The following is a 15,802-nucleotide window of genomic DNA, read 5'->3' as shown; positions in this document are numbered from 1 at the left end:
CGGAACATTTCATCGACGGACCTTAAAGGAAAGGCACGTCCGTCAACTCGTCCTCTGCGCGTGTTGCTGCTAGCTGACAGTTATTTGTGGCCCCGCGGCTCGTTTTAGAATACCTTAAATAAAATAAAGCCCTGAATTAACTTTTAAAAGATGACGTCCAGAGGGACGCCGAGTCGCTTCCTGAAAAGCGTTCTCCAAAACGGTATCGGTCGGTACGTCTGCCAGCTGAAACGAGTCTCCATCATCTTCTCTAAAAAAGCACAGAGCTCTTTGGGAGTCAGGTAAAAGAAACACACAATGTGCATGCATAGACTGATATAAATATAGTATTTGCAAGTGAAGTTAATCCCAGGTGAGAACCCTCCCCAAGTGTATTAGTGTTGTAGTATAATCAGTCGTGGAATGTAACGTTAAATAGGGAATAAGTACACATTTGAGCTAACTATGTACTCCACTCGAACATTTTCTTATAATGCCACTTTCTACTTCTACTCCAGTAACGTTAATGTTACATATCCTCACCATGTATCAGCAAATTAATTGATAATCCAAATCAACAGCCTTAATTTAGTTGTATATATACATTACATTATTTTATTATTATCATTATGACATGTGTTATTTATTTTACTAATGCATAACGTGAAGACATTTGCAGCATTTAAATGCTTGAATGGGCTTTGTGTAACTAGAGCTGCAATGAATAAGCAGAATATTCAGTTTTTCAGCCTCTCAAAGATGGAGATTCCCTCTTAGTCTCTCCTTTTTATATTCTCTTTATAAGAATAACAAACCAAGACATTCAAAGACAACATCTTGGACTTTGATAAACTGGGTTGGCCATTTTTCATTATTTTATTACATTTTAACTCCCAAAAACATTAGGTGGTAACAATATTTTGTGATGAACTGTGGTGGATTTTGATATAGTAGCAAACAATGGACACACTCAACTGTGTTTAGGGTATAGGTATAGTCCTTTAACAAATGCACTTGGTTATATTCTACCTTGACCAGCAATGAAAATAAACAATTGCAGCACAACAAAAGTCAACATCAGATATTCTCCGGTTTCCAAAGATAAGAAAAGAGACTCCTGTATAGTGACACAGACCACATTCATCAGCGTTACCACAGCATCATTTCCTTCTTCCATTCTTCTTCAGGGATTTCATTGAAGAAGGCGTGGTGGATTATGCCAAGAAGAACCCTTCTACTGTCGTGTATGTGTCTCCTCAGTCATGCCGGATACCCAAAATAGTTGCAGAATACCGTAAGTGCTCATGACTTTGTGTTTTGATGAGATGTCCAACTAATCCTGAATTTCTTTCCTCATTATATAACACCGGTTTTTATTCACATTATTTTCTGCAACATTTTTTGGGAACTATGATATGTTGAACTAATCCCAGAGGAAATAGAGGCACAGTACTGACATGAGTTAAGCTTGTTGTGTTGAGTTTATAAGCCATTGATGATCTCTAGATAAATATCTTCTAGTTAGTAATGCTGGAAAAACATACAGAGATCCCTTTAAAGTCAACTAAATATCCATTTGTAATTGTATTTTCCATTTTTATGAAGTGTGGTTGCCTTATAGTTAGCAGTAGCACCTAATAAAATGGTAATTACACAATAATTTAAAGTCACATATCAGCTCTTTTTCTACATTTTACTCAATAATCACATTAATAATGTATATAATTTATATTCCTGTGCTCTTATTCAAGTTTTATTTATGGCCTGTTTAGTGAACTATTAAGATATTTTATTTCACTGGGATAATCCACTCTGCATCAATACTGCCTTCAGAGAAGTCCTGGTACATTCATTTAAAAAAGAAAAAAAATCTTTTATTTTTTTATTTTTGTTTATATGATAGAAAATATAACTAGACCTTTTGAAGCAAATTTTTCTCAAATAAACATCCTCTGGATATGCTGAAATATGAAAATGCTACGTCAAAGGTTTGCATTACAATTTAAAGTTCCAGTTCACGATTACAATAATAATCTTTCTGTTAAAGTGTGTGACAAATTTAAGCTCTGTTGTTTTTCTATAAATTAAATCCAAAAGTGTATTATGTTTGCTAATACTCCCAGATACTGTAGGGGGCAGTGTAACACCGTTTCCATGAGACCTCTATTCTGGTAGAAGTGCCAATGTTCTTGTTGACCCTTGTTACATTTCCCACTGGGCAGGTTTTTCTGTAAAAATGTAAAAGTGTGACCCTTTTAAAAGTCACCCGTGTTGTTCCCTTCCTGCAGTAAACGGCAGCGTGAGGGAAGAACTCGTCACAAGCAAAACGTCCCCGCAGATTTTGGAGCTTTTGACCAAGCTGACCAATCAGTCCGGCCTGGAGGTCATCCGCATCCGCAAGCCCTTCCACACAGACAGCCCCAGTATCCAGGGCCAGTGGCACCCGTTCACCAACCGGCCCCCGTCCATCGGCCCCATCAGGCCACAGAACCCGGACGCAGAATGAGGAACAGAGTTTGAAGCTAACGGTATAAATTAATTGCAGATTCTTGCAATATGTCGTTCTTTGAAGCTGTTAAAGTGTACGATCTTAGCTAAATCACAGGTCAAGTATGTTTGCAGCAATTTTCCACTAACGGCAGAATATCTTTCATCTTGCCTTTTCTCTCTGGTGGTGGCGAACAAAGCTCCTGTAGCTGTGCAGAGAAGTGCACACATCACCAGACTTTACATGAATCCACCAGAGGCGTGTCAACTGGCATGTATCATAGTTAAAAATAAAAGTAGATAACATTTTTTTATTTTATTCTTAAGGTTATCGGAAGATTCATTTTGTTAAAGTGCAGCACGGAGCAGCTGGAACTTTGTATGAAATTTAAAAAATAAATATTATTGTGCATTATCTTTTGAGTTGTATTTTGAGTCAACCTGATTCCAGCTTTAAAATACATAACAGACACGATGCAAATCAGATGTACACCTTTTATTTTATTTGTATGTCACAAGGGAATGTACATGTTTTTACAGTTGAATACTGAGAAGGTTTGAGGGGTTTCCTCGCTGCACGACTTTAAAGGATCCAGAGTTTAGACTGACGTGACAGATGGTCGTGTGGCAGGTCAAGTCTCAACCTTCAGCAGCACGGAGCCGCCCAATGATCGCAACGGGAAACTCCTCCAGTGGGCGAATTCGTTTAAATTCAACAAGGCGGATGGCGGCAAAACTCCTAGCCTCTTCTTTTTCTACAATTCCCTCCCTGAATTCATCATTTCTGACCGCAAAAGGCCGCTTGACCCTTTCCTTTCACAAATGACCTCAAGTGTTCCCCATCATTATAACCAAGTAGCGGTCCTCAGATGAATACAAATAAGCATTGGAGTGAATGTGCAAAAGCGCCCCCGAGGAGCAGATTGCTTGTTCCTGCTGGCAAATGATAGCTCTGGATGCAGAGAAATGGTCCGGCCACCTTTTGAAAATTCATGTAGAATAAGAGCGCGAGACGCCTGCAGAGGAGGGCGTTGAGTGAGTGACAGCGGAGACGAAGCTCTGCGGCGGGACACTGCTGCTGATTGCACTCATTTTCTCCCCAATTATCTGCACTTGAGCTTAATTATTTATAAGGATTGTGGGTTGAGAAGCGTGGACATGTCAATGATCTGTCGACCTGCAGCATGCCATTTAGGTACAAAGGAGCTGTCCAGCCTGTTAAAGCGTGGAGAAGACTGAAAGCCAAACAACTGGCACAAACATGACAGCTGCTGTTTCATGCTCACTTCCTGCCTTTTAATTAATCTACAGATATGAGGGCCACTTTGCTCTCATCACACCCGCGCTCCCCAATGGGAACTGGCACAGCTAGACCCACGCTTGGACATTAAAGGCTCTAAATCAAGATGCTGTTGCTTAGTTACTGCCTGGAAAACGGTCATTTCTATCCCCCCTCGGAGCTTACGCAGTACTTCTGCTCTGTCAGAGTCGAATGTGCATGTATGTGGACTCTGGCATCACGTGTGAGCTCCCTTCCCACTGGAGGACAGAGGCTTGCCACGAGCTAAACAAAAACGTGCTGTGGTGTCTTGAGAGTTCGGGTTTGTGTGAACATGTTTTGCATGTTCTTTCCTGACTGCCCCTCAGGGCTGTTGACACCGAGCCGATCATAAGTGTTTTTATCTGCACAAAAGCAAATGGAAAGTTATTGAATTCAAAGAAATTAGACATTAGAGACAAGATACACAAAACAATGGGAAGTTCTTTCTATCAGCAGCTCTGGTGATTAAAACCATCTTACAAGCAGCAAGTTATATTTTGAGAAAACCACAAGGATCAGTTCAGTGTGCATTAAAAATCATACAGAACCAACTTGATGGAAGGCGTCACAGTTTACAAGGGTACATTTATATGACCTTGACAAAATAACAGTGCAAATTGTGAACTCTTTACAGCACTTTCTTTGGCCAACGACCCAGAGAAATAATGTAAATAAAATATGCTGTATCTTGCATATTGACGCAGCGGGGGCGTCACTGTGGGGTTTGAGTGCAGAAACAACGTGACTAAAACTGGAAGCCAATATGTTAGCTATTTTTCAAGCTCATACTATCACGTGCAGCACAGTGCCTATTGTAAACAGATTGTCCTCTAAGTGGCAATGAAGCAGCAGCAAAGGTCGAGAAGATCCAGAAGAAGCTTTCAGCATGTGGAGGATTGTCCACTAGGGCCTACTTTGAGTTAACACATGGAGAAAACAAATGTTAAACTCGCCTTAAAATACAACCAAACAAGAACATTTCTTTACAACTTTGATTGAAATAAAATTAAATGACGCCTCTAGATCAGCGTGAATCAGAAAACTTTCACTTTCTGTCATCTTTAGGACACAGATTCATATTTAGGCTTTGTGCGTGCAACGAAAACTATGCCAAAAATAATAACGTCAGATCGACGGCATCTATTATAATGCAAGAAAATCGGATTGGTTCACAAACACGAACTCTTGGGTCGTCTGTAAACTCAGCCGTGTGGATGTGAGCAGAGTAATAGATGTGGTGAGGAGAGAGGCGGGAAGAATGAAGATGAGGACGACAAAGGAGAGGTCGATGGGTCACTGTTCGTTCCCCGTAGCTGCACTTCCAAAGTTATTAAAACCCAGACGACAGTCTTTCATTAAACATAAAGCATCCCTTGATCTACTCCTCAAACACAACCCGCTAGTGTTCTTGCCTAAACTAAGTAGATGCCTGTGAAGACGGAGGTTTGTAAATTGGCTTTCGTAGAAAAAAGGCGGAGCTTGTTTATAAGATATCATCGTACGAGGACACGTTGGTTAATCACATGTGTGACGTGTGTGTAGTGACGCCTCTTCTGTGCCATCAGCCCTCGGTCCCTTTGAATCCTACCGAGGCCTCTCAGCCTCAGTCCGCATAGAGTGCATTTTCTGCACCCTTCTCAGAGAAAAGCGGCTCACAAGGTCGACAAAGAGGACGATGGGTAAAAACCTGCGAGTGCAAAATAGCTGCTGCCCTCTTGTATCATCATCTGTTTCCCGCATGGCGGACCAGGTCACTCGGGTCAAATGTTTTCTGTCTGCTACAAGAGGCCCGCGTCCTCTCCTCTCAGATGTCTTTTCACCAGCGACACGTTTACAAACTGCTCGGATTATTTAATTTCCATCCACACTAAATTGTGCTTGTGCCGTTTAATCACATCGTCGTTCACCTCGTCGAGGAAAATATTGCGCGGTTTGGTGTTGTTTTGTTGTTTTGGCCTTGCTCTGATGTCAGGTAAACAAGAGGGGGGGGCTTCGTGGCCTCGCATATGTGAAGGTTTTTTCTCTACTCTGACTCAACAACTCTCCACCAGCAGTTTTTTTTAAAAGTACCCCCCCCCCTCACCCAAGAGGACGCGATAAAGAAGTAGATGGGAAAACATTTTGTCTTTTTGCGACGTCATTAAAAAAAGGGCCAAAGAGTCGACACAAACTGGGATTCAGTCTGACAAAGATAACGTTTATGTATATAAACATATAACAACTATCTGGTCCGTTTGCCTCCAGCGTGTTGTGGTTCCCTCTCTCGAGGACATTCAATCAATGTGACCACAAAGTGGCTCCTTAATGGTCAATAAGAGACGGAACAAGCTGTGTCTCTTTACTCACACAGATGCTCAGGTTTTGCTACAGGTTTTTTTTTCTTCAGCAAACTGCTTATAACAGCTGCAACTAGTGATGTTTTTCACTGTACTCTACATGAGGAGGGAAGGAAATGAAGAAAGAGTGGTTTGATATACATATATTGAAATTCATGATTTTCTTTCCACCTGAGCTCTTGCGTGCTGTAACAGCTTCTTGAAGTGATACTCCACAAACATGAGATCTGTCTTTTGAAAATCAAACAGGTTCAATAATGTCGTAGAGAACAGAAGCTTTTTATTCTGGGAGAATCCTCATTCATAAATATTTTATAATATATATAAAAAATACTTTTTTTCTTCACTCTTTTCTGTCATCTTTTGAGATTAAACAATTAAATGAAAAATATATAAATGGCAGATTAATTTATCATTAAAATATTTGTAAATTGCAGCCTGACTGAATTCTTATCATCTCCACTAGAAATAAATTAGGCGATTGCTCACGTGTGTGTGTGTGAGTGTGTGTACCTCTGTGTCTGTCCACGACTAATCTCACAATATGCTGCAGCAAAACTGCATAATATTGTGGGCGGGCAGTCATGGCTGCACGCTTACCACCATCAGCGTGATGAGTCAAACCTGTTCACCCCTTCAGATGTGAGAACACAAACGTGCAACAGGCAGGTACATGATTTAGTTTCCAACAGCATTTAAATGCTTAGTAACAATGCACCACACATTTTGGGTGGAGTATCACTTTAAGCTCCATCGAAGGGTCCTGTTACATCGCACTTCCTGAACACTCCCACAGTCCCATAAATACAAGATCACCTCCTGGCCTGATTTAGTTTTGTGTCCCAGTTTGCACCTTTGTATTTTTTGTGTCATCCGACCGCCATCTTTCACAAGCCTCCAGAGAGCCGTGCCAGCTCGTGGTCATTTTGTAACAGTCCGTGGCTAATCTATTTTACACAGCTACACGTTTTAAATATCAATCTCTGGTTAGTGCAGTCCGTCGTTGACTTGAAATCATGGGCCGTTTGTCGTGGGGCACGTCTGCACATTTCAGATTGAGTGAGGACTCGACCTGCAGGTGATAACAGCAGCGTCTGATACAACAGTCAGTTCCCCCCTCAGCTACGGGTCACCCTTGTGGGGTCAAAATAAATAGCAACGACTGAGAGGGGCGTCCTAGATGGAGCTCTCATCGGGCTGCGGGTCCAGCTGTACGTGTTTCCTCTGCTCCAGGATCCTGTTGAGCTCCTCCGTGAAGGAGTGGTAGAGCGGCGATATGCCGTCGTGGTCGACCTGCCGCAGCAGCACGTAGCTGTTCCCGTTCATCTTCCTCAGCACGCTGGGCAGAGTGTCCGACAGCCCGTTGGCGTAGTCCATGTTGGGCAGCGGAGGCGGCATGGGAAGAGGAGGAGCTGGCGGAGGCGTTTTGCACGGAGAGAACTGGCCCTCGCCCGGAACGATCTGCAGGAAGCTGTCGCCCAAGTCCCCGAAAGTTGGCACCGAGGTGGAGCGCCGACTGTGGCGGCCGCTGTAGTGGCTGGAGATGGTTTTAAGTTCCATATGGGAACTCCTCTTTCTCTCAGAGGACCCCAGGACGTGCAACCCCTGCTGGGAGAAGTTTCGGTCCCGAGGCGCCCGTCTGGTGCAGAAGCTCACGTAAAGCAGCACCACAGTCAACACCAGGCAAAGCCCCCCGAGGACCGCCACCAGGGAAATGTACACGGCCTCCATGTGCCTGTATGTCTGGATCTCCGCTCCCGGAGTCCGCGGGGCGGCGGGCGAGGGCAGAGGCTGCTCGGCGAGGCTGCTGGAGGAGACGGTCGTGCTGGGAACTGTTGCGGGGTTCGTCGCGGCTATGGGCTCCACGGGGAAGTAGGAGTCTGTGTGCACCCTGACGGTGTAAAGATAAATCAGGACTGAGACGGAGTTCTCCAAGGCGAAGCAGCGGTAAGACCCACTCTGCTGGGCGCGAGCGCCGATGATGAGGAGGCCGTCTGTGCCGATGCGGTAGCCCGAATTGAGGTCGTATCCCTGGAGCTCTTTGCCGTTCAGCGTCCAGCGTGGAGCTGCCAGGTTGGAGCGCAGTTCACACTGGAGCAGCACGTCGTCACCCGACATCACCGAGCGCCGCCGGTGGACCACTGAGCGACGTAGAGGGGGAGGGGGGGGGGGGAGACATGAGACGGGGCATCGACGGAGTTGACGTGTGAGATGAGGTGCAATCGGCAAGAGCGAAGGTGGAGGCAGTATGACAAAAGTGCAGCAGAGATGAATATATAAGGAGGTGTCAGGTCACAAAGGTCACGGTTTTAACCTGAGCAACCTTTCCGCATCACTTTCCATCTCATTTCATCAGACTCTTTAAATGCAGTGAGCCCAGCATGACCGCCGAGAGGAGAGACTGGTTATAATGTGAAGGCTGGGACCCGGGGGATGGGTGAGGAGCCTAAATGCTTGAGTTTTCAGGAAGAACAACATAAGTGCTGGACTTCTTTCACCTCGTGATCTGTGTGTGTGTGGGAGATAGAACTGAGCTTTTGTTTTTATTAAAAGAGATGCATGTTACATAATGGATGTACATTGTGTGCATGTGTGTGCGTTGTTACCATTTCCTGAGTTCTCCTTGCAACCTCTGATTCCCTTCAGGATATCCTGGGTTAAGTTTGACCTGCAACAAAAGGATTTCAGATTGAGTTCAAATGTTGAATGTTTTTTTAAAGTTACTTTGAGGAAATTCTCACGAGTTATGAAACAGTCTTAATTTAATACTTACACCCCTATTTAACCTAAATTACCATCAAGATTACCAGTGAGAACATTTGTATATCTATGCTTGACTTCGGGTTCAATTCCCATGAACCTTTAATGCCCACAGGAAGGGAGAGCAGGGCCGACCCCAGGCTGTTCTCAAGACCCTGCTGCAGTAACATGGGAGGTTTTCTAAACACTACCATTCCTGTCCACAGGGGGCGCCAAAATCAACACAAAATCAAAGTTCCCTGCAGTAGCTTTAACCAGGAAAGCCTCGTTGAGATTAACAATCTCTTTTATCAAGTACATTGCTCCCACGACACGCAGCAATTACGAAGAGCAACAGAAACACACTATAGGAGGGAGAAAACACCGATGCTCAAATCATCAGGGTCAAAAACAACCTGCACTGCACTAAAAAAAGAGAGCAGTTTAAAGCCATCAAAATAACTAAGATGAATCGAAAACAACAATTTATTGAGGCTACCACTTCTTCAGTTCTTTTGGCAGCTTTCTCCGAGCTGCTTCCTCCCCAAATAAATCCACAGGAGAGGCAGATGTGTCTGCTGCCAAAATGGAGATTAAGATCTCTGCAGCTCACTCATGCAGTGTGAATGAAGACGGGCACAAACAATACCCAGGCGAGAGTGAGCCAAAGTAATATTTATGTATGTGTGTGTATGAGTTTGTTTTATTTGGAAGGGGTTTATAATGTGAACTGGTTCCCGTCTGTCCAGTTGGATCCCCAGGCCACAACTTCTACATTTCTATTTAATGATGGGTTTTTCCTCCTGGTTTTAGACATCTACGATTTATATGATATCTCGAAAGGTACTGCACTTATGTACACATCTGAGGTATTTGTTCTTTACTTGAGTATTTTATGCCACTTAATACTTGAGATTTGACATCGAGAGTTTGTAAAATATGATCCATTGATATTAATAAAACTATTCATCAGAATAGTAAAATAGAAACTCTGAAATGCTACTTAATTATTAATGCATCAGCAACACAAATGTTTTCATATAATGTGCAACAGTCTTACATTCCTAGTACTGACTACTTTCTAAAGTAAAGAAAACTACTAAAGGTACTTCATGTAATTTGGAAATAGTCAGGAAAAGCTCAATTTAAAACCAGGTCAATATTTATTCATTATTATTGTTCAATTTGTTACTTAAATCTCCAAAGATGTATAATTGTATATTTGCCTGTCGACAAATACTACTGACGAATATACTCTACAGCAATTGAATTGACTTAATTATCTGAAAGTGCACCAATGGAACAACTCTATTTACTTTGTAATTAATTAATTATTAATTGTAATGTAATGCAGTGTCACATTTTTTTCAAAAAAACTTCATAGAAATTATGAAAACACTTAAGATCCCATATGTGGCATTTATATCTAAATATGTAATACATTTTCATTATTATTACATTTAATTCAACCTTTGATATTATGACGCATTATAATGTCTATAATAATTATAAAGTATATTTGTTAACAATTACATTTCCTCCTGTGGGAATGAACACACAATGAATGACAGCATAGTTAATGTAGCTGCTTATAACTACATTATAGTGTGATATCTACAATGTATTAAATGTTTGTATTCTACTAAATGCTATCAGGGAGACTTTAAGTGTTACCATAATGATCTGTAAAATCAATGTTTCTTTATCTTCTGTTTTAGATGCTCCATTACACTCGACCTAAATGCTTCAACAAAAGTGCGTTTTCAAATCCGAAGGGTTTGTTGTCCTAATTGTTGTAAACAGAAGAAGCTCCTGCTGAGCTCAACGAGCAGATGGGATAAATCCAGGTCGACCACATTGTCTTAGACCAGGCTTCATAGAAATTCTGTTGGAAGGTAAAATAAGCCGTATGAATAATTAATTAAACTCCGGTATTGCTGTCGGGGCCCAGAAGAAAGAAATAAAGGTTGTGTAATGCAAAAATGTACACTGTCCAAATTATTCATATCTGTTCCCAGGTTTAATTTCAAGAGAAGTATAACAATAATGATATATTTAATCATCGCAGTATCATTTCTCCGAACTGTTCACCACTGTCGTATTAATAATGTGGAGGTGATGACACTTGTGTGTTTTCTTGGCAACATGTGAGTCTTATATCTAAATGAAGGTCAACAAATGTCTCTTTAAAAAAAAACAAACGATAATTTACAGACGTTTTGAAAGTTTTAGTTTTTGCTCTCGTCCAATCGCATGCAGCAGCATACAGAGAAGAAATGAACGCAGAATAAACCGAGGGGATTTAGGGAGATAAAGACTCCGATGATCCACGATGAAGAACAGCAAGTGTATTCCGTCTCAGCAAGAGTCTGGTTTGTTTTCTGTCAAATGTGAGTGTGTTGTTGTCTACTTTCTTCCTACTTTCTATAAAACCCTCTAACGTGTTTGTACAGGTGTGTGTGTGTGTGTGTTCCTTTCACCTCTGTACACGTGAAGCTATTTCCACACACGCCCTCCCGTCCCAGCCGCAGAACGGATCTCTGGCGAACACGCAGTCGTAACAGGAAGTGTACCTCTGACAGGCGGACATCGGTACCTGCACCACTCCGGAGTGGGAGCCGACATAGACGCTCCGCTGCGAAATAAACAAAAAAGATAAATCTGTTTTTTAATCTGTTCCTTCTTTTACTCTTTTGACTTCTAAAGCCGAAAAGCATAAACTTTGAGATGCATTGATAATCATCGATTACTGATGAAAATGTCTCTTTTGTGGTCGTAGCAGAACAAACTTAAAGCTACTACCTCAAACTTTAATTTTGTATTGAGTTGGGCGCTCCCTGTGGACAAAGGCGGTCGTGTTTACAAGAGTGCCATGAGAAAATTCTCAGCCTGCTGTGTCTGCTGACCCCGGATTAAGCAGATGAGAATGGATGGATGAGAAAATGTCTTGTTTTATCGCAGCAGGGTCTGAAAGTCTGCCTTGCGTAGTCCTGGTTCTGGGTCTGGGTCTACCTCCCCCCCCACCCCCTTCTCCCTATATAATTGACCAATTCCGATTGATAAATCAACATCCTATAGCAAAAGCATTTTTACACTCCAATTATACAAGGTTAATGATATCGTTAGCCTGGCTATGAGCCATCAAAGTTTTTCAACTGCATCACTCACGCACGAGTAGAGTGTTAAGGTTTAATTCTACATGCACACATACGCACCAGAGCAGAGGAGATGACCATGCTCTCTACGGGCTGGGCTCTATCAAACAGCTGCAGCTCTTCCATGATGTGCATTTCTCCAGCGATGTCGACGGCTCTGTGCAGCCACCCGTCATCTGGGGGGGAAAGAAACAAGCGTGTCAAACAAGACACGTTGGAGGCAATACAGGGAACACAATCCAGTTTCTGTAATGGATGGTGTTTCATTTTATTTTCATTTATTTATTTATTTGAACAGGGCCCGTACACATTCATCAACCCAGGGGTAAATGTGTCAGTCTTAGCTAAGGCTACATTTCAACTGTAGTCCCTGTGGCCAGATATTACAAGTTTTCACTAATGGAGAGAAAGGTTATCAAAAAAACATCATTAAAAAAAGCAATAAACATACTAGTTAGGATATAATACATGCCTCATCATGAAATCATTTTTTTTTAAAACATAATAAAAAGCAATAAGTATATACACAATCACTGAGGAGGGAGTCACGATTCATGCTCACACATCTGATTGGTTTAATCTGTATTTGTCCTATTGTCAACAAATCCACTGAAGAGGACAAATACCAACAGTGAGGGAGTCCACGTAGGGAAGGGACAATGTAGGATGTAATATGTTGATCGTGCGTCTCTCAACAATTTGACTTCTGTGGCATGTAGGGAAGGGACAATGTAGGATTTTATTGTGGATCTCGATAAAAAACACAATATGTTGATTGTGGTGAATTTCTATTACTGGGATAAAGAATTATGACGTAAGAAAGAATAGACTCACACAATGTTGCTCTATGTATTCATTCATTATTTATCTATGCAGGGGTACCTTAAGATTTATGATTTTTTAAGGATTGTTTGTTTTGATTTTCTCACCGAAAAGAATGTTCTCAAAAAAATAAATAATAATAATGCCCCCAAGCCCATCCTGTTGCTTTCAGTCTTCACAGTAGTAAAAACTCACCAGTTCCCAAAAACAGAACGGTGTAAGTGTTCCCATCCAGCGCCGGCTCCTTGTGCACGACTATCTTCACATAGTTGACACTCCTCTTGAACATGAGTGGGCGCACGCCTATCGGGTGCACCTGGCTGGCCATCAGCGGGTGCCTTCTGACGAAAGTGAGGACGTTGTCTGGGAGGTCTCGAGATGAGTTGATGCCGTGGGACCTGTGCACATCTGTTATGCACTGCGGAGGGATCAGAGGCAGAGAAATGATCAGAGAGGAGCCCAAATTAAAGACTTTAACTTTGGTTTGAACAGGCGAAGCTTACAGATCCCGGTCTTGGCTCTGGAACCTTCCCTGTGTACTCCCTCCACTTTGAGTCCTGCACCTCCATGAACGGCCCGTCGAACGCCCTCTGCACATCCGAGAAGGCGTACTGGCAGATAGCAGATGCTTTGATATTCTTCCTGAAAGACAGGTTGTTACCTGAAGTGCAACCGCAACCAAGATGTTGTTCTAAAACTACCACAGGTCATAAGATCATAAGAAAAAGTTGACTTTATCCCCCTAGATCTTATCAATTTGTCTTAACATGACATGTGAGAGTGGCATCATTGACAGGTGTGTAATCTTCCTCCAGTGGCTGCTTCAATCAGCCACTCCAGATATTAAATATGGTGTTGCAGGTTTCTCAACAACACACTCACAGCACTGCAATCCCCACTCCCTGTGAGTCACGAGTGAAGCAGCCCCCTTTGTGGTTTTATTCCTTTACGACAACATGAGTTTGGAGTCAGGTAACCTCTTTTTCTTAAACCCCTACAGGTGAGATTAGTAATGGAGGAGGAATGTCTGCGTCACGTTCTTTAAAGTCCATTGTGCGCCTTCAAAAGCATTCAAGTGTGAGGAAAATGAGATCGAAGTGAAACCTGAATCCGTCTTCAAGCCCGGTGAGCGATCCAGCTCAGGGGCTTACTCACCGCTGAGTCTAATGCAGGGTGACTACTCACACAGGTGTGTGTGTGTGTGTGTGTGTTTTAGAGAGGCAGCTGACAGGGGTTGAGATTGAATATCCACGAAAAGGAAGTGTAGCAGTTGAAAAGAAAAAGCGAGAGAAGTGGGTCGTGTTACCGTCCCGTTGCCATGCTATCCTCTCCATCAGAAACGCAGCACCCTGGGGACATTTTCATGCAGCGTGACTCGGTATATCGGCACAAAACCACACATACACACACACACACACACACACACACACACACACACACACACCGCCGCCAGATATCCCACCGGTGGCCATCGCCCTCTGACAATTGTCACGTCAGCTGTGGCTGCTTCTGTTTTTCGATATCAACTCTCTGTCTTCAGTTATTATGGTGTGCTGAACATTGTTTTAGTCGTTTAGTAAAATGTAGAGAACATGTTTTAGTTTCCAGAGCCTGAGGAGACGTCTGCAAATGGATTATTTCATTCAACTAAATGCCAAAATATTCTAATTACAAAGGTAATAAATCTCCCAAGTGGAGAAGCTGCAACCAGAGTATTTTTTAAAAATTGCATTGTTTAGTGTCTTCATGATAAATGATCTGTATTCTTCTTAAAATGATGTAGATGATTGACGAGGGAGTGTCTAGTTTACAGTATAACTGTTTTTATTTGTTTTACTGTGAGGTTTATAAGATGACAACCATTACAATTTTGTTCAGTTTAAGTCTCGCAATATTTTCCACATACTTTCGGTTCTTTTGTTCTGGGGCTGTTTTCATGGTTTAGTTAGTTTCCAGCTAAAGGAAATCTTCTACACACATTAAAACGTTGTTAATGTAGAATTACAGTAAATTACTCACAGTTTTGTCATAAACTAGTGTACAATCTGCAGTATAACTACTATATAATACAGCAGCTTACTGTAATTAAAGCACACACTTATTTGCTGTGATAAATTTTAATAATCCCACTATTGTGTCTCTATTGTATCGGAGAAGTATTGTAATCAACATATACAGTATTTATCAGCTTGGATCCGGAACACAAGCATTATGACTCCCAGAATGCATTGCTCTCACAGCAGTATAAGCATAAGGCGATCACTTTTTTAATGTAAATGTTTTTCACAGTTTGCTGTGGAGGAACTTGAATCCTCACTTTCATCTTGATCAATTGAACATGGTTGTTCTTTATTATATAAAGAAAATACAAATTGTGAACCTTGTCCAGAAAGGTTTTGACTTTCAAAACTTTAGCAACTGGCAGAGAAAGAAAAATAAATAGAAATGTGTGCAGACTGAAGCCTTAGTGAGAGAAAAGCACTTTGCAAACAGTCATCAAGTCTGTGTTTGACTATGGAGATACTCTGTACTCACAAGCTGCTCACGCCACTTCAAAACAAGTTGATGCAATTCATCACGCCACTCATTATTGAGAGATAGAGGCGAAGGTTGTAGGAGAGAGAATTACACTCACTTATATATATATATATCTATAGATATATAGATATATACAGGACTGTCTCAGAAAATTAGAATTATGATGAGTGGAGTTTTTTTTTTGTAATGCATTAAAAAAAAAAAATGTCATGCATTCTGATTTTCATTAAAAATCAACAAATATTGCAAGCCTTTATTATGATTTATTGCTGATTATGGCTTACAGCTTAAGAAAAATATCAAAAAAAAAGTATACTAGAATTTAAACAAAAATCTTGAATTGTCTAATTAACTCAAAAACACCTGCAAGGGTTTCTGAGCCTTGATATAAATCTTTTTTTAGATTTTTTTTTTTTAAGCTCTGT

General features: G+C 41.6%; 2 protein-coding genes across 3 annotated transcripts in view; one reads left to right on the top strand and one right to left on the bottom strand.

Annotated features, from left to right (window-relative positions):
• Positions 1–27: 27 nt before the first annotated feature.
• mrpl43 (mitochondrial ribosomal protein L43) lies at positions 28–2,881 on the top strand. 2 transcript variants are annotated; one of them, XM_056429224.1, is made up of 4 exons: positions 28–281; positions 1,167–1,273; positions 2,268–2,507; positions 2,667–2,881. In XM_056429224.1, the coding sequence occupies exons 1-3, from the start codon at positions 151–153 to the stop codon at positions 2,483–2,485; spliced, it is 456 nt and encodes a 151-aa protein (XP_056285199.1). In that variant the 5' UTR covers positions 28–150; the 3' UTR covers positions 2,486–2,507; positions 2,667–2,881. The 2 variants fall into 2 exon arrangements, with proteins under 2 accessions (XP_056285199.1, XP_056285198.1); XM_056429223.1 differs by having other exon boundaries at positions 2,268–2,881.
• A 66-nt stretch (positions 2,882–2,947) lies between these two features.
• sema4gb (sema domain, immunoglobulin domain (Ig), transmembrane domain (TM) and short cytoplasmic domain, (semaphorin) 4Gb) overlaps positions 2,948–15,802 on the bottom strand; it is a 34,446-nt gene continuing 21,591 nt past the window's right edge. Inside the window, exons 10-15 of the mRNA XM_056429220.1 lie at positions 13,343–13,481; positions 13,035–13,257; positions 12,078–12,193; positions 11,343–11,497; positions 8,730–8,791; positions 2,948–8,264 (exon numbers count right to left, since the gene is read on the bottom strand). Coding sequence (XP_056285195.1) covers positions 7,300–8,264; positions 8,730–8,791; positions 11,343–11,497; positions 12,078–12,193; positions 13,035–13,257; positions 13,343–13,481 — 1,660 coding nt within the window. The 3' untranslated portion in view covers positions 2,948–7,299. The remainder of the gene's footprint in view (positions 8,265–8,729; positions 8,792–11,342; positions 11,498–12,077; positions 12,194–13,034; positions 13,258–13,342; positions 13,482–15,802) is intronic.

This window comes from Pseudoliparis swirei, chromosome 13 (assembly GCF_029220125.1).
Source record: "Pseudoliparis swirei isolate HS2019 ecotype Mariana Trench chromosome 13, NWPU_hadal_v1, whole genome shotgun sequence".
Classification (NCBI taxonomy): Eukaryota; Metazoa; Chordata; class Actinopteri; order Perciformes; family Liparidae; genus Pseudoliparis; species Pseudoliparis swirei.
The sequence above is the reverse complement of the archived record's forward strand: the minus strand, read 5'-3'. Positions and strand labels throughout refer to the sequence as shown.